The 17861-nt window shown below is 45.6% G+C and overlaps 8 protein-coding genes across 8 annotated transcripts; 5 read left to right on the top strand and 3 right to left on the bottom strand.

Moving 5' to 3' along the window:
• Window positions 1-553: 553 nt before the first annotated feature.
• On the top strand, window positions 554-1363 carry V1513DRAFT_383414 (AhpD-like protein; the record flags this gene model as incomplete). Its single annotated transcript, XM_066895140.1, has 1 exon — window positions 554-1363. The coding sequence occupies one exon, from the start codon at window positions 554-556 to the stop codon at window positions 1361-1363; it is 810 nt and encodes a 269-aa protein (XP_066751816.1).
• A 187-nt stretch (window positions 1364-1550) lies between these two features.
• Window positions 1551-3148, bottom strand: V1513DRAFT_426997 (uncharacterized protein; the record flags this gene model as incomplete). Its single annotated transcript, XM_066896197.1, has 2 exons — window positions 1551-3041; window positions 3089-3148. 2 exons carry the CDS (start codon window positions 3146-3148, stop codon window positions 1551-1553), a joined length of 1551 nt encoding a protein of 516 aa, XP_066751815.1.
• A 442-nt stretch (window positions 3149-3590) lies between these two features.
• Window positions 3591-5018, top strand: V1513DRAFT_460106 (peptidase M24, structural domain-containing protein; the record flags this gene model as incomplete). Its single annotated transcript, XM_066899810.1, has 1 exon — window positions 3591-5018. The coding sequence occupies one exon, from the start codon at window positions 3591-3593 to the stop codon at window positions 5016-5018; it is 1428 nt and encodes a 475-aa protein (XP_066751814.1).
• Window positions 5019-5216: 198 nt separating this feature from the next.
• V1513DRAFT_197994 (uncharacterized protein) lies at window positions 5217-6323 on the bottom strand. Its single transcript, XM_066894330.1, has one exon. The coding sequence runs from the start codon at window positions 6116-6118 to the stop codon at window positions 5414-5416; it is 705 nt and encodes a 234-aa protein (XP_066751813.1). The 5' UTR covers window positions 6119-6323; the 3' UTR covers window positions 5217-5413.
• Window positions 6324-6894: 571 nt separating this feature from the next.
• Window positions 6895-7379, top strand: V1513DRAFT_426994 (40S ribosomal protein eS30; the record flags this gene model as incomplete). The annotated part of the gene is made up of 4 exons (XM_066896196.1): window positions 6895-6897; window positions 6990-7047; window positions 7181-7243; window positions 7312-7379. The coding sequence occupies 4 exons, from the start codon at window positions 6895-6897 to the stop codon at window positions 7377-7379; spliced, it is 192 nt and encodes a 63-aa protein (XP_066751812.1).
• A 282-nt stretch (window positions 7380-7661) lies between these two features.
• V1513DRAFT_450477 (uncharacterized protein) lies at window positions 7662-9302 on the top strand. Its single transcript, XM_066898822.1, has 3 exons — window positions 7662-8615; window positions 8669-8726; window positions 8773-9302. The coding sequence occupies exons 1-3, from the start codon at window positions 8007-8009 to the stop codon at window positions 8817-8819; spliced, it is 714 nt and encodes a 237-aa protein (XP_066751811.1). The 5' UTR covers window positions 7662-8006; the 3' UTR covers window positions 8820-9302.
• V1513DRAFT_460104 (ribonucleases P/MRP protein subunit POP1-domain-containing protein) lies at window positions 9280-11978 on the bottom strand (the record flags this gene model as incomplete). The annotated part of the gene is made up of 7 exons (XM_066899809.1): window positions 9280-9480; window positions 9530-10285; window positions 10344-10590; window positions 10646-10737; window positions 10784-11729; window positions 11789-11879; window positions 11939-11978. 7 exons carry the CDS (start codon window positions 11976-11978, stop codon window positions 9280-9282), a joined length of 2373 nt encoding a protein of 790 aa, XP_066751810.1.
• Window positions 11979-12811: 833 nt separating this feature from the next.
• Window positions 12812-16106, top strand: V1513DRAFT_383502 (uncharacterized protein; the record flags this gene model as incomplete). Its single annotated transcript, XM_066895146.1, has 3 exons — window positions 12812-14000; window positions 14059-14889; window positions 14944-16106. 3 exons carry the CDS (start codon window positions 12812-12814, stop codon window positions 16104-16106), a joined length of 3183 nt encoding a protein of 1060 aa, XP_066751809.1.
• Window positions 16107-17861: the final 1755 nt, after the last annotated feature.

Genomic DNA, 17861 nt, shown 5'->3' with positions numbered 1-17861 from the left:
GAGGGTTGGGTCAAAAAAAGATATTTGCAATTCGTTGTCATCGTGTATCCATAATTCTACAGCGCTAAAACGATAAACTTAGTTCTGCATTCGTTCTTTCATTGGCCTGAACGAGTTGAAGTAGGGGGGACGGATATAAATTTCCGGTTAATTCTGATATTCGTGCCGAGCTGATTGTCAGCCTGGAATTTGCACTTCCGGGCTTAACGACTATTTGGGGTACGCTGGCACGACTTCACAACACTTAAAATCATCTGAATATGTTGTTCACTTAGATAATGACCTCCAAAGATTGGTTTTGCCACTTCATTCCAGCATTTCAGTACAGTATTATCGGACCTGTCTGAAGCAGTTGCGGCTTGGCCAGCTACGTGACGTGGGACATAAGACTGGCGACTGGTACGAACTCCGCATGCCGGATTCATATTCCCCATGTATGCGTCGGTTGAGCATATGTACACGCATATATAACGCACCAATTAGTATATTGGATTTAAAATACTATATAAATACTTGTCACCGTAAAGTCGTGCAATTGCTCGTTGAGCGGACAATGACTCTATTAACGGGATCTATCTTAGCATCACTACGATCTACCCCGCTGCTAGCTAGTTCATGGTATTACATCGCCGCTGCTACATTCAGCGTGTGTAATAGACCCGAGGAGATTCCTGCGATATTCAGTTACGCCATAGAGCATGATGCGGCGCAATATCCAAGCCCGCTTCAGACCATTTCAGCTCAAGAGACATGGTCGAGATTATCGACATCGGGGTCGCCTTCTGGATCCACAGCTAGTTTTGGTTCTGAGGACGAGAGTTTATTTGTTGAGTGCTCGACCGCCGACCCAGATCGTGTACGGATCATTGCGCGAAAAACACGGGAGGCCCTGCTCAAGGCGGCGGCATTAGGTGGTTTGCCCAAGAGTATTAACTCATTGATTCAACTACGGAATGCGACACCTCACGAATTCCGGGAAGACGGCTTGATGCGACCAGAGATACCAGTCGAGGAGGAGGTTCGCCGGGGAACAGAGTTTTGGAATCGAGTCTATGGGAAGGTGTCTCGGAGAGTACTAGCACAAATGAGTACGGCGTACCCTGATCTCGCGTACTATGCTCGTCAGCATGTCTACTCACCGTTGTTGTCATATACTGATGTGCTATCAGCAAAGGAGACGTCATTTGTGATCATTGCATGTTTAATTCCGCAGGATGTGAATCCTCAGTTGAAAGGGCATTTAAAGGGCGGTCTGAACAACGGCGCGACAAAGGAAGAAATTATGAGTGTACGCGACCTTTCGATGAGAATATGTCGACTATGTGGCATTTCATGGAAAGATGAAGTGGCTAAGCTATCATAGCTGCGTGTATAATGTCACACTGCATTCTGTTCACAGATATCTGAACCATTATGCCCAAATGTACATATCAGAAGGTAAAGATCGCACCATTTTCCCAGCCCGTTGTGCATGAACCATACCAAATATCGCTAGTCCCACTGGCTCTGATCGAATCTGTCAATATGTATATACAGCGAATTCGTCTCACTTAAAATACAGTGAGAGGCATGAAGTCATCAAAACTGTCTTCAAATAATGGATGGACTGGTTGCTCCCTATCACGCGAATTCCTTGACTTGAATATCTTAGTAAATATATCTAGGCGTTTCTCAATCGACGCCAAAATATTGCGCGGATGCTTACGCGCTTGCAGTTTCCATTTCCGAATACTCAGCGATTTCAGGCTGGCTTGTATCCGTATATTGAGAGCTTCATGATTAATACGTTCTAGAGGTTTTCTCTTGAATATGCAAAATAGACTTCGCTTGCTCTTGTTATCGCTGATGGCAGCAACAGAAAGCCCTATCATTTCATTCTCAAATATGTCAGGCTCAAGCTGACCTAACTGTAGTAGAGGCTGCATCGCTCCTGTTGACAGAAAGGGGTACACTTTTACCGTATTTGCACTCACATTCCCATTGGCCGGAACATCATCAGTCTCCTTGTCGTCGACTCCTCTTTCTTCGATACTCGATCGCGATCTGAGACTTGTGTTATTCAGCTCCTCTATCATCTCCAGGGAACCAATAGGCAGCCACCCTTCTCGCGATGTCAAAATTGCTGATGGCGATTGGTCATCAGAGCGACCAGACACCTGTCGCGCCAATGCCGACATATTACTATTTAGCCCTACACCCCTACGCTCTGCCTCGTTCTTGAACGTCAATGTGGTTTTCAATCTTGACTCAAATTCTTCCTCCTCAGAGCTGCTGTCATAATTTCCTCCGAACAATCCCATAGTATCAAATGCGGTCACCACGATCCTTTTGCCAACGTCATTCTCTGTTTCTGATACGACATCAATCCCATTGCCTTCCAGATCCCTTAGCTTTGACGCGTTCTCAAGTTCGTCGAACACAGAACTTTCGATTCTACGCAATGCCCCTGTCCTCGCCGCCATAAATTCTCTTTCTACCTGACGTACACGTGCACAGCGACATCCATTCTTCTTATAGTTTGGATTTCCGACAGAGGGTATCAATTCAAATGAATACTCACGAGAATTAACTAGCACAGGCTTCAGTTCGTCCATCTCGATACTCTCCATTGCTTTCTGCTCTGGAATCGACGCATTCGACCTCGTGGCCACGGCGCCATAGATGTGGTCAGCTTGATTTGGTTGTCGTTGTGTGAGATGCCAATCTGTGCTAGGTAAACGCAAACCTTCAAGTAAAGATCCTGCAGCCGACAATTTTGAGCGTCGTAGACGCGGCGAAATAATATAGCCTTCCCTGCGCTCCTGATATTGATTGCAAGTTCGTGGCGGCTTGGGTGATAATGTCGAAGCAGCCAATGGAATAGGTGTATATGACAGTATTTGTGTATGTCCTAACAGAGAAGCTGTAGATGAGGGACTCGGAGACCGCGCCAGCATTGGCAGTAGCCGTCCATCAAACGATTTTTCGAATACGCCATCGTATAGTGGGGACGGAGGGCCACCAGCAAAAAACCCTTCTTGTGCAATGCTCAGCTCCGATACCTAAGTGCTATTAGACATTGTAGATTCGACAGACTTAATAATCCTACCTCTGGCCCAGCGGTGCTGAGTGCTGTACTAAGGTAATTTAGAACAGAAGAAATAGACATGTATGTGTAATTGTAGTTAATAGTTCTATAGTCCACTGGAAATTGCAGCTGTTAAAGAGCAGTTGAGTGTGAATGAAGGCAAAACAGACGTGCACGAGAAGTTGATGCGTGTTCAATCGCCCAGGCAGTTTGCGAACTCGGCAATAGCCGCGTTCTCAGTATTTGCTCACTAATGTTACCATAGGAGTCCCTACTATGGGGACTTCTTCAGTACCTCTAATCAGTGTCAATTATTCTTTCGGCTTAGCTGTTATCATTCTCGGGGTAGCACGTAATATCGTGTGTAATCAGCGATGCATGTTGCGGACGCCGTACAGTTCCACGCGTCTTTCAAACAAACGACTTGGGAGGCATTTAGGGGTGCGCGGAGATCGATTGTGCCGTACGTCAGCATTTTCGCACTATATAAGATCAACCCATGACTCTACAAGAAGCCTGGACAATGACAATCGAGAAGTATCCAGCCAAGGCACACGCGTTGCGCGTCGAGCAAAATTTATATGAACTGGCGCCCATGTACTTTAGCAACGCAGCGGAGGGACCAGTGTTGCTACTTGCCTCACCGCGCATAGTCTATTGGCCGTTCTGCGACCAGACACAGCCATTCCGACAAAACAGAAACTTTTACTACTTATCTGGATGCGACCTACCTGACTCTTATATTACTTACGACACGAGCAGTCGAACACTGGTTTTATATCTTCCACCCGTCGATGCTGACGAGGTCATGTGGAGCGGGCAACCGATCTCAATTGACAAAGCCAAAGCTCAGTTTGACGTGGATGATGTGAGGTACAGCGATAAGTTAGGGAATGATATTGCTTCGGGATTTAGCAGGCGGACTATCTTCACCGTCGAGTCACTCACTGGCTCAGGCCATGCCAGAGATCTTGGAGAGCTGCCAAAATATGTCAAGGCGCTCGCTGAAGCTGATTCGCACCTTTTAGAAGCATTGGAGGAAGCAAGGATGATTAAGGATGAATATGAGATTGGTTTAATGCGACAGGCCGCCGCAATTTCGAATCACGCGCATTTAAAGGTCATGTCTACCATGAACCTCCACACAAATGAGACGCATATTCATGCCGAGTTCCTGTACCACTCGTTGCGTGCGGGCTCCAAGAACCAGTCGTATGATCCTATATGCTGCTCGGGCCACTCGTGCTCGACATTGCATTATGTGAAGAACGACGAAGACTTTGCTGGTAGACAATTGATCCTGATTGATGCTGGTGCTGAATGGAAGCAATATGCATCCGACGTCACGCGAACTTTTCCTATCGACGGTGAATGGACGATGGAAGCTCGGGCGATTTACGACCTTGTGTTAGACATGCAGACATCTTGCGAGAAACTTGTGGCTCCAGGCGCGTCATGGGAAGAATTACAGTTACTCGCGCATAAGATTCTTGTCAAAGGATTTTTGAAGTTGGGCATCTTCAAGGGTGGTTCAGAGGAAGAAATTCTTGACTCACGGGTATCGTCTGCATTTTTCCCGCATGGCCTGGGTCACATGCTCGGCATGGATACGCATGATACTGGTGGTAAGGCTAACTACAGCGATCCAGACCCGATGTTCCGGTACCTTCGTATCAGGCGCAACCTGGAGCCTGGTATGGTTGTGACTGTCGAACCCGGCATCTACTTTTCGCCATTTTTGATTAATCCATATATCCGTGGCGACGAAAATCTCGGGTTTGGCGGAAGGTTTATTGACACCGATGTTTTAGAGAAGTACTGGGATGTTGGAGGTGTGCGCATTGAAGATGATGTTTTAGTTACTGAGACTGGACGTGAGAATTTTACGAAGGTGCCGAAGGACCCGGACGTCATTTCAGCTATTATTAAGAAAGCATTGGGTACTTCCTGAACAGTCTAATTGGTAGAGATGTGAACTGTAATGCTGCAACGCGTGGATCCATATACGTGACGCTAATAATAGCCATCTACAATAGTACGTACAATAGTAGCCAAATTCCGCGACAAGCCGCGAAATCGTTGCTATGATCTCCGTAGGAGTAAACAAGATATTGATTTAGCCAATCAGACACTCTTCGGAGATAATGGCTTCAGATACCTATTTTTCTATTTCAAATACCCAGAAAATACCAGCCCCGCACCTAACTGCAATTACTCACCAACACCAGAAATATACAAACTCCAAATGTGCAAAAAACTAAGGTTTGTCTTTATTGGATCACAAAACTATATCTGACTGGCCAGCTGTCAGCTGCAACTTATGTCTGAAGACTTTGACCTTGCAACCTATACTGGAGCGATTTCATCAATAATCTCGTCCAGAGTCCTTCTGGGATGAATCTGACGGTTGCCCGTAAAAGAAGAGCCGGAGTCAAGATGCGCAAGCATAAACGCCAAATTCGGAAAATATTCGCCATAACATTTCGTCATAGGGCATGCGATCCCTTCAGGCAAGGACTTCTTCACGGCTGACACATATCCGGCGAATTCAAGATGAGTGATCCGCGTACCAAATATGTCACGCATTGAAACCTTTCCCCTGTGCTTAATATTTAAGGGCTCCTTGCATTCGAAGTTAAGGTGGATTTTAGTCCTGAAACCAACGGGACCATTGAGACAAAAATATGCTGCGAACGCGTACAATAAAGCTGCCTCTGTCTTGGTCAACTTCTTGTTTGTAACTGCACCTTTGTGGACAACCTGCTCGTGGATACCCAAGTCTTTGAAGCTCTGAGCCAGAGCTGTCGGAGAATAAGAAACAGGGTCACAATCACTGGCAACGTAATCTTCATCGTTTTCATCACCATTATCATGGAGATTGACACCGACATCAATCCTCCATGCTGATATCCAGCTTTCCAGGCTGACGCAGTCGCCTTCTTTAGTTGTGTCAATGGAGGGCGACGCTAGTCCAGACTCACTGCCTGTATATTCGAGAAACTCTCCGTCTGAAAAATTATTTGAAAGTGTAGTCATCTTACTTGATGGCATGGTTGGCGTTGCGGACTGGGTAATGTATTAATGCCGTTGACGGCGGAACTGCATTCGGCCTTGACAACGAATGATTGAAGTTGCTGATCGGCACATTGTGTGTGCGCAGTAGACCCAATATTCAATGCCTGCAATCGACGAAGCCCCGGGAGTGTATGTGATGGAGTAGACCCGGATCGGGCAGCCTATGCGCGAGCTATCACAGCGAACCGAAACGTGATTTCAGGTACCAACAACGGATTGTCAACGCTTACCTGTAACGCATTATCATTCACTGTGCTGTACGTCACACGTAATTACATATCTTTTGCTTCGACTCGCTTATTTTTAGACTTCCAGTTGTTATAAATCGATGTTGGAGTGCATATGCATATACGTCATGTGAAGGTACAAATATATTTCGCGTTCGATGAGCCGCGTAGACGACGTCACGGTCTTCGCACTGCCAAACCGTAGTAATTTATGTCTGGGGCTAGGGTTGCATAATTGCCTGTTAAAAACGGTGTTTAGGGCAAACCGTCATTAATTTAGGAGAGTCATTACCATTCCTCTTCGAGCGTTTTCGACAATCAATTAATTCTTGGGGCAACGAGTAACCCTAACGCGAACCAAAGCCCTAAACAGTAAAGCAGTCACAGCCAAACTTGTGCTTTGAGCACAAGTAAATCGCGGTGAGGCAGCGGGTAATCAAGGAAAGCCAAACAGAGGCGCGACTTTGCCATCTTGAATATCTTTAATCTATTCTACTACATTTCCGGACTGGTTGAATCATCAAAATGGTGCGTTTGTGTCAGTATTACTGATCAGTGAAAATATGATTGTGATTATGAGTGAAGAAAGGAAGGACTGCTAATATCGATTGGTATAACAGGGAAAAGTTCACGGATCTCTCGCCCGTGCCGGTAAAGTCAAGTCGCAGACTCCAAAAGGTAAATAGCATTTTACTATGTGTGGCCGTAGGTATTCAAGCGAAGGTGTTCTATAAAGGAGGATGAATGTGGAGTACATAGTGTTGATGTTAGTTTTCACACAAGTGAAATAAACCACTGACGATTTTGATAGTTGAAAAGCAGGAAAAGAAGAAGGTCCCAAAGGGACGGGCGAAGAAGCGCATTCTTTACAACAGTAAGTGCAATCTTTTTTAATTTCCAAACGGTCAAGGTGGGACGAATTTCTGATATACAATCTTCCAGGACGTTTCGTTAACGTGACCCTCACTGGCGGTCGACGAAAGATGAACCCCGCTCCTACCTCCGCTTAAAAATCATGCTAGTACATCAGCGCATCCGATAATTGCGTCATATCACAAATCACACTGGACATAGTAGGAATACAATAAAAGGGCAAGATTCATTACAGATGGACTGGGTCTTGGATGTGATGTAATATAAAATGTACATTTATTATATTGAAACTTGTTCCATGTGCTATTATTGGTGTTAGCATTGTTAAGAGCCACTCGTCGTCAAGCTGCATGGTGGTTTGTCTCTGTCTGTCTAAACTACACAGATAATACGACCAATTTGTAAGAAATCTCCTCATTATCTTACTGCCCATGATATTCATTCGATATCACTGATCTCATTTTGGATACCCGTTGCTGATTGCAGTTTTGCGATCTGTCAAATAATATGCATATAATTTACGTTAATGCAACCTATGAGTTCACGATGCGGATACCCTTGTTTGGGATCTTGTCTATGGAGGCTTAGGTCACTTTACAGTCTAGCAATACCACGGTGCTATTATTTCATGCAGCTGGCATTGGGCCTACAAATCCTAGGATCTGTCGACCATAAGAGGCAAAGGTGACGAGAGCACTTTTTGGTTGGATAAATGAGAAACCGTGGGAACGCATGTGACACGCGTCGCGCCTGAAAATTGGGTAATGCTAGCCACAACCAGTAGAAAATGCTGTCAAACCATTTCACCACGACATTACTTAATCTACTCTCGGCCTGATCAGTCTAATAATTTTTCGTATAATATGGCGCCAATACTACATACGGCAGCAATAACCTCCAACACGTCTTTCTCACCAACTCGATCCGCAACTGTGAATCAAAGCGTGTCACTCGACTCTCATCCAGCACCATCGACGGAGGCACCACGACAGCCAGATCACAGCCCCGTCCCTCAGCGCGGACATCGACTGTCCGGCACCAGAAGGGACCCAGGCGAATTACCGGCAGATCAGGAAATCGATGCGATTGTAGCACGGATCAGTGCCAAGCATGCCGTGCGCGGCGTAATTGTGGTCGACATGGAGCAAGGTGGAATCGTCCGCTCGTCCATGATTGATGCGGATGGTGGCGGGGTTATATTAGGAAAGAGCAGGTCTCGCGGCGGGGAACAGGAACCAAGTGTCGTAGGATCGCGGACACAGAAAGTGGACGAGGAGGAAGGTGACAGTGATCTAGTTGCTAAATACGCTACTATGTGTGTACAGTTTGTTAAAGCGGCGAGTGAAGTAGTTGACGAATTCTTTGAAGAAGATGTAAGTGGCTCGTCCGCATGCAATAGTTTACGGCACTAACAGCTTTGTTTTAGGATGATTTGAAGCTTCTTCGACTACGAACTAAGAAGCACGGCTTAATGATTGTGCCTGGTATGTAGTTGCGTTTACTGTTCTGACACACAATTGACGTGCGTAGATTCTCGATTTATATTGGCAGTGATCCACGACGTTCACGCAAAATAGCAATGTTTTACGCGATTATATAGTCGAGTAAATCTTCGGCCTGTGGTCAAAATTGTATACTCGTGGGCTCGTTGCTGGTGTCTCAAGTTGGATGGCATATCCTAGATTTTCTACCTGCATGATCAGGGCCCATAGCCAAGTTCTTCACAACTTCTCATCGATCTTATGGACTCTATGGCGATATCCCCCCCGCACAGCTTACGGGCCACAATAATTTCCTGGTAAAAGTGCATATCGTCAGGAAAAATTGCAATCGCGACCTGAAAAAAAAAAGGTGAAGCATGTGCCTGAGGAGCACCAGCTATTTTAATTCCTTCAGTGTGTGACTTATTTTGGCGAAATGTCTGCACGTGCCTTATTACGAAAATTGTGTTATTGTATTTATGCATTATTATGGGATATGCCAATTTAATTTATTGTAGCCAGTATCCAAAATGCACGATTATACTATGTACTAGTGTTACAGGGGCTTATACAACGCCAGCCGGCCAATCCTCTCTCCTACATCTCTGATTATGCAGTACCTGTAATTGAAACCTCCATTTTGCTCTACCTTTGCCCAGGACAAGCTTGCTATTCCACTGCCTTTGCCCTCCTTTAGATTAAATCCGCCAGTGGTAATGAATCCAATGAGAAAGCCACTCTTGGGACACATTGGATACTAGACATCATTAGAATTGATCAGAAACACGTCGCGTGAAAAAACATACCTCAGATGATTCGGGCACAATTTTACGATTTCGTTTTAGCTGCATCCATTTACTTCTATCCTTGACCGGAATAGCGTAAACGCGCGCGCTCCGAGACGGCACTCCCCTCCCAATCATAATAATCTGGACTGTAAATAGTGCTGTCGAAAGATTCAGCTCCTTCCGTAACTTATTCCTTTCCGATAGAATTCTGGATAAATTGGTAATCATCCAGGGTTCAATCGCAGCTGATGGTGGTGTTTTCGACGATTCCTCGGTGGCAGTCGCGGTGGTTGACCCTGCAGCAAAAGAATCTCGCATAGTAGCATCTTCCTGCTGCTTGGCTAGTTTCTTCGACGGATCATGCACACCTTTAGCGTCTGAATGCAGCAGATATTGCCAGTCACAGCCGAATGGATTTCCAGCTTCACCCTTCTTTTCACCGTTTCGGAGATCCAAGGTATCATAAATGGTCTTTTTGCTTTTGGGTCTATTCTTCCACTCCTTCTCGTGTAGAGTTGTCTTTTCCTTCTCTTCGATCAGACCAGCTGATGTGCCAGGATAGTCGTCCGGGAAGTAAGCAAGCATCCGCTCAGACATAATCTGCTGATATTGTTGTAATCCGCCATACATTGTGTAGGCCGGAATGACCAACTTCTTGAAAAATATGGCCACCCATTGCCATGGTAGGAGGAGTGATATTCCTCCACTGGCACGTCGGATCATTATCGCAGGAATTGACACGTCGTCATTAAAAATCAGCGTTTCTTTCTTCAGCTGTACATACTTGTTAGGGAACAACAGGTAATAGAAACACAATATTCATATTTCGTACTAAAATTTGAGAGCCCCTCATAGCATCCGCGGCCTTAGAGCTAGCGGCTCTCCGCTGTTGCAACCGTCCGTGAGCGATTTTGGAGTGCTCGACGCGAATGCTGCGGCCCTCACTGGTAAATAAAGGAGATGGTGTCCTTGACCCTAGATGTCGAGCAATCTCGTTGAGACTCCTATAGATGAGAGCTTGCTTTGACACGTCACGTGGCTCCCACGAGGAGAGCTTACGATCGCGCGATGGAGTTGAACTATTCGAGGCGTTAGTTGCCAATAAAAGTGAAAAGGACAATGAGACGAATATACATTGTTCTTGGATCGAAGAACGAGAGAGGAAAGACAGCTCCTAGCGGGATTAGCTTTGGGTCCCCTGCGACAGTCGCTGCGCTCCACGCATCCTGTGCAACTGTTAGCATTACCTAGTAGGAAAGTGAATTAACTCACATGAACTGTGGCATCCTTCTCCAAATTTAATCGGAGATTGTTTCCAATGACTTTAAGCGACTTCGGTCCAAATATGTCAATAGAGCCAATTGCAAATCGGCAATCTTGCACTTCTATGCTGGGATCCGGATGCAGCTCTTGTTCCCTAGTCATATTTACTAGTGACAAAAGCATTTTCCACGTATCTTCAAATGTAGCGGGATGAACTCGAATCAGAGCTCGCCTATTTTCGGTGGCCAAGTCGTCATGCAACTCCGTAGTAGGCTCAAAATATATCAGTGCTTCGCCAATGGCAGATTGTATCGAGTCATCGTCAGCAGGCTCCTTGTAAACGCGATATATCGGTCCTTCAAATGCTCGGTCGCCTAACAAGTAGGTCTTTCCGCAAGCTTTGCCTTTGGATATTACATTGACGATATTGAGCACGCTGTCATGACTTCCTTGCAGTATCATTGTCGCATAGTAACTGGTATCAAATACTATGCCACTTCCATTTTGGCTTGCACGATGAGTTGGACGAAAGCATTTCTCATTAGGGTGAGACGGTATAACGTAACCCCACTTTTTGACCATGTGGGCTCGTTTTGCATGCCACAGATGGGTAGGTAACCAGGTCTTATCTTTTTGTCTCCGCTTAAATTTGCGTTCCGTAACCACTTTAGTTGCCAGCTTATTGACACCAACTGAGTATGTACTTCGTTTGCGATTATAATGATATGCTTTTCGCTGACGTGCGAAATTTCTCAACTTCAAAGCGGTATCGCGACGGAGATGCAATCGGGTTATACGCTGTCGCTTCTTGGGTGACATCTGGATCCCACTGTCTTTGTATTCTTGCTGAGCCCGTTCACGAAATCTAGGGGGTAAGAACCGTACATGGTGACTCGCGGCTCGACGCCTCAACGACCGTGGAACAACTTGAAATGTTTGCTGCTTTTGTATGGCCCTACAAGAATGTGAAATTAGCTGGCTTGTACCTGCTTCTAAACACCATAAACCGCATACTTCGACTTTCGCATAGAAGCAGACAATTGCTGAATTTCATATTTCCTGGAGGAAACGAATGCTGCGACATCAAGCTGCCCGTTTTTCAGACCTATTTTTATTTAGTCCACGGGCCCAATATGGGTTCGTCCACAGAATTGATGTACACACATGATTCGGATGGCTGTGACAATATCGTTCTTGCATTCATCACCTTCACACGCTTAAACTCGTCCCGGCTATTGTTAGCATCGTCGGCTGGTCTCTTGGTGCCTTGTCCCGGCTTGCTAGCCGGCTTCCATGATCCAGCTTTCTGTGTCGGTAGCATTATGCTCACTTATTTGAAATATAGTAAAATTTAAGGTAATCTGCAATTCGATCATCCGATTGAAAGACTGCCTTAATAAGTCGATTTGCTGTATCCAAACCGCCTATTAAAACCAGTTTGAATTCTTGCTTCTGTCGGTATCATAGTAACATCAGACGTCATTGTTACCCTGCTAAGAATGTTCTCATCGCCAAATTTGCCAGAAGTGTCACTCTAGGCAAGCTTCAGGTCTCGAGAATCTGGATGCAACGTTGCGCCTACTTTACAACGCAAAAAAGGTTAGGGCAGTTTACTAGCAGGGAACGCGTTGGTGACTGGCCAATCAGAATGGGTGGCTTATCAAGACTGTGCAGGGGAAGCCTGGCTTGATACAGTTAGGTGCCATGGTACGCTATTCTAGAAGCGGTTAGTGGGGTATAGTTTAGCGGCGGGACTAAACCATAAGTAGGGTCTGGATTGAATGCGCGCGTGCAAGCTGTGCGTGCTTACTTTTGTGAGCTTCTTGCGGGCACAACCATCGCGACTCCCCCGCCCGGCTGCGTTGGAGGATTTCACACGGATTCCAACGTAATTTTGCTGCCCTCCTTCAACACAAATTATCGTCTGTTCGCTGCTACCATCCACTCTCACCGTCTTCGCGTCAGAGCACCTACAGACGCCTCGCTAATATCACAGACGGCTCGCACCGCGCGACGCAAGCCGCCGCAGTCATCACGATGCCCACTCGCGCGACTTCTCCACCGTCGATATCTTCGGCTTCATCATTCGTTCACAAGCCATTTCGTTTCTGGCAACGCCGGCAAGATGATCATGCATCTGCTTTTTCGCATTCAAAACGTCGCCGATGGTGGTCACCAACATCCCTGAGACGATTCGCTCTTTCCTTATTCGGCTTCAATATTTTCCCCGTTACAGTCCTTGCTGTCGCGACGTACGCTTCTCTACTTATCACGACTTATGTCATCCAGTTCGCGAATCCACAAACATCGTCACCAGCTGCTATTTCAGCCGCTCCTGGTTCATACCCACCAAGCGTCGAAACTGCGTGGTACGACTTGCAGGTCATTTCAGAAAATATTCACCCGTACAATTCGCATGCGAATGACTATGTCCACGATTACATCGTTAATCGGACTTATGAGATCTATTACAAATCTCAACCAGGACGTATTGAAGTCGACGATGATTATGGTCACAATGTTACATTCCGACAGCGCGACTTGTGGAATGCGTCGGCATCATCTGGAAAAATTATTTACTATGAATCTAACAACGTTCTGGTAAAGGTCAACGGTCGCAATCCAGCATTACCTGCCGTTCTTGTGTCGGCTCATTTTGACAGCGTTTCGACGGCCTACGGTGCGACCGATGATGGAACAGGTGTTGTAACTTTGTTGGCACTTCTCGAGCACTATGCATACGCCGAAGAGCCTCCGTTACGAACAATTATTTTCAATTTCAACAACGCCGAGGAATTTGGATTGTATGGCGCGGAAGCATTTTTCTTTCACCCGTGGTCGGAGCTTCCATCGACTTTCTATAACCTTGAGGGCACTGGTGCTGGGGGTCGTGCCGTACTCTTCCGAGCGACTGATTATGGTGTTGCCGATCACTATTCCGCTGCTAGCACTCCACATGCAAACTCATTGCTGCAGGAAGGATTTGAACATGGTGTTATTAGATCCGAGACCGATTACCGAGCTTATGAGGATCATGGACTTCGTGGAATGGATGTTGCGTTTTACACCCCGCGTTCGGTTTATCATACGAAGGGTGACAGTATTCAGGGGACTACACGTGGCAGTGTGGAGCACATGCTCACGACTTCTCTCGCAACTGTTGACTCTATGGCTGAGGATCCAGACATTGAAAACTCGTCCAAGAACAAGGCTGTTTTCTTCGATTGTGCGTTGATTTTAATGTTCGCGTGATAGCCGTCAAATTTGCTGACTTGTATTATTAGTGTTTGGCTCCGCTCTTTTCGTGGCACCAGTTCAGACTTTCTTCATAGTTGATACAGTGATGTTGATTGTCACGCCAATAATTTTGTTCTTGCTGCTTTTCGGACTTGCCAAATCGCGCAAACTGAATCTTGGCAGACGTGGGTGGGGTCGATTTCCATTGTCGATTATCGTTTCAACAGCCATTTTGTTTGGTGTTCTGGCGGGTCTCAGATATGCGAACGGTTTGATTTTCTACAGCCATGTCGGTCTGCCGTTCATTGCGCTTGCCTCGTTGTACTTCGTTCTGAACTTCTTTTTCCTCGCTGCGGCTAACCGTCTCCGCCCCGTCCGACACCAGAAATTTAAGATTTTGCTTGAACTATATTTCCTTTGGTGGGTTGTTCTCGTGTATGCCAATGTTGAGGAGAACCGAATGTCTGGTACTGGCCTTTACTGGGTTACCTTCAACTTTATCGGTGTATCTTTGGCATTGTTGCTGGATATTATCGCGTTGTATTTCGAACCTGCTGCCCCTATGTACTTCATGGCTCGCGCTGAGGTTATCGGATCAGAGCAGCATTACATGGAAGCTCATGATGATGAGATTGACCATATATCTCCGCACAGTGAGCATGACGATGATTCCGAGGACGCGCCCTTACTTGGCGAGACTGCCAGTGAGCAAAATCTCAGTTTCACAAAGAAATTGGAGTTACGTGGAGATTACGTGTGGTTATTGGAATTCTTGATTTTAGTTCCATTCTCCGTTTTTCTGAGCTCCCAAATTGGATTCTTGGCTTTGGCTGCCGTGCAGCAGACATTGCAGGAAGGTGGTCCAGCCATCTATAACGGTATGTAATAGGTAATGCGGTGATGAGTGAAAGAAGATATATTAATGTCGATAGTGTACTTGAGCGTATTCGTGTTCATCATTATCTTGATGTATCCAATACTGCCATTCATGCACAGGATCCACGTTGTTGTTCCGTTCGTACTCTTGTTGGCTTTCACTGGAACTTTTATTGCATCCTGCTTCCTTTTCCCATTCTCGTCGCAGAAGCCTTTGAAGGTGTCATTCGTGCAACAAGTCGACTTGGATAATTTGGATGCCGGCGCTGTTGTTACAGTTACCGGTCTCAAGCCCTATGTATACAATATAGTCGAGGATCTCCCGTCGGTTAAGAATTATTCAAATTACAATGTCTATTGTAAGGATACTATGGTCAGCAATGTTGAGAAATGCCAGTACCCTGGTCTTTATCCGAATGTTACTTACGGATATCCATACGACTGGCTGAATGTGACAATGTACAATTCCACCTACAACTTCACGGACCACTTCACTTACACCAGCACTGCTGCATACACGACTTATACAACTACCGCTACGGCTATGCCGACAGACACTGTCCTGCCTGACTTGGTCGATCGCCCATGGTTTAACACCGATATTAAAATCGAGAAGCGGATTGTAGTTGACGTCGCTGAAGAAGATGTTGAGGACAATGGTACATATTACAACGCGACTATCAAGATCTTCGTGAACAATAGTCGATCATGCGTCATGCAATTTACTCCGCCATTTGATCCTTTCGAATTCACGGGCTTTGCGCCTTATGAGAACTCGACGAAATACAACGAAACGGATGAATTCACGTCCCAGGAAGTGTCGTTCGGTAAATATATCGTTACGAGTGTTAGTGTAACAACTAACTACACTAACTACACGTTTGTGGAGCCATTGACCTGGGAGGAAGGCATCGACAAGATTTCGATGTTTAAGCTCGACTGGTACTCTCCATTCATAGTATCACTTATGTGGAAGGAGAAGGACGATTTAACGGATGGCGCTGAGTCTGTGATGGATTATTTTAAGGTGTACGTCGGCTGTCAGTGGGCGGAGTGGAAAGAAGGCATGATCCCCGCACTGGATGAGTTAGAGAGGTATCGGCCAGCATGGGCCGCGGTCACAAAGAGCGGCAACGGATTGGTTGAGGTGTGGAAGGAGCTTGATCTATTCGACGAGGATTATTTATACTTCAACGAGACTGTAGTCGGGCCGAAGTGAAATTGCAAATGTGGATGTATGTATAAGATATTTTGGATGACTTGTTGGTCCTATTTTGGGTCCTAAAACGTGCTTTTGGTTTTGTATAGAGTAGGTGTATTGGATGAATTTTAGTCTTAGAACCGTGTTATTTCCTTATATTTTCTCTTATTTTATTAATCCATCTTACAGGTTTGGTTCTTAGAAGGGGTGGCATTACAGTACCTTATACTTTTGCTTTCATTGTTACACTTCTGTTTGATGTCTCTACGAGTTGAGTGCAACATCGTATGGATAAAGGACGTGCTCTTATCTTTGTATTCTCTTTTTTTTTGGGTTATAGACTGTGGTAGGTTTTGTCACTTTTTTCGCTATCTTCTAGTTTAATGGTAGGGTCAGTTTTACTAACTACATTTTATTTGTATACGAATTTTGTGCTATTAGTTTGGACTATTAGTTTGGATGTATCCTTGTTTTTTTTGTCTACGATTGAGTAATATCTACATATAACATTTACAGATTAATATGCATTATATTCAAACGCCCCCAGATTTGGCTGGTTCTACTTACCACTCTTTGCTGAATGTGCATAAGATAAGAGCAACGCGAAAGAGAAGCTGCAAACAAGTCACCCTAATTTAAATGTATCAATAAGCCAAACCCGGGCGAGCTCGATTTATTTAGGTGGTCGGTTTACTGGTCATATAGTTAGTCAGTTCGCAGCCTTGCGATCTTTAAAACAGACGTCAGCAAAGGTATGTTCACTACGCCTTCTTGACTTGCAGACAGATGGTTGCCTCTATAGGAGTCATTCTGGCCAACGCTCTTAAGTCATGGTCATGTTGCAATAACTCCAAAAGTTGCTCGATGTATAATACCGCGCGAATTAGAAACTTTTAATTGGTGATCTTGGCTCTGGAAGACGGCCATCCAGCGATTTATCTTGTGCAATTATGTACGCCCGCGAACATACATCCACGTTAGGACCAAGCAGCACAGAGTCGTCTTGACGAGGGACGGAACCAGCCAGTGGAAGGCTTTGTAGTAATCTTGCACTGGCTGATGTTTGTTACTTTAAGATGTTGTAGTACACGCCTTGGGATATGCGGGTTACAATACATATTAGACAGGACAGGTTATGCACATGAACAGAGTTGGCTGTCGCTTGATAAAACGTTGTGTATGATGTGATCGTGCAAATATCGAGAACGATGCATTGACTGAGGGGAAGGTTAATCGGGTCGGACTGTGCCACAACGGACTTTATCGGAGTAGAAAACAAAATTAAAGATTGCACGTGTAATTTGAGCGTTGCTGGGAGATTCCGTCGTCGAGGATCACAATCATAATCAATCAAGTTGGCACATGCAATCGACTTTTGTTGAATTTGAGTTAGTCCATGACGATCATGACTTTAACCCCCCCTCATCGCGCGTCAGATAAGCCCACCAGCCCCTGTCATCTTCACATGAAGCCACCGTCGATGCAACGCGGCGGAAGTATCTGATAGCGCATGGACCTTTTGGGCTTGTTCTCGAATCGCATACTACCAAGGTCCTCTTAACTACAACAAACCACTTATTTCAATAATTGATTTGTTGGTTTTCACTCCATGATATCGCCCGTGAGCAGCGTAGGAATTCAGGGGTGCAAGCGAGCCTTGAACAACAGACGTTTCGACCGAAGCGAAAGCACACGGACGAACTCTTTTTGTGGGGAGGAGTATATCAGGACCTGTGCTTGTGTCTGAGATATCCGTCTCGGGAGCATGCTGCA

Source organism: Lipomyces chichibuensis (genome assembly GCF_038497645.1).
Source record: "Lipomyces chichibuensis strain CBS 12929 unplaced genomic scaffold V1513scaffold_35, whole genome shotgun sequence".
Lineage (NCBI taxonomy): Eukaryota > Fungi > Ascomycota > Lipomycetes > Lipomycetales > Lipomycetaceae > Lipomyces > Lipomyces chichibuensis.
Note: the sequence above shows the minus strand (reverse complement) of the source record. Positions and strands in the feature narration are given on the sequence as shown.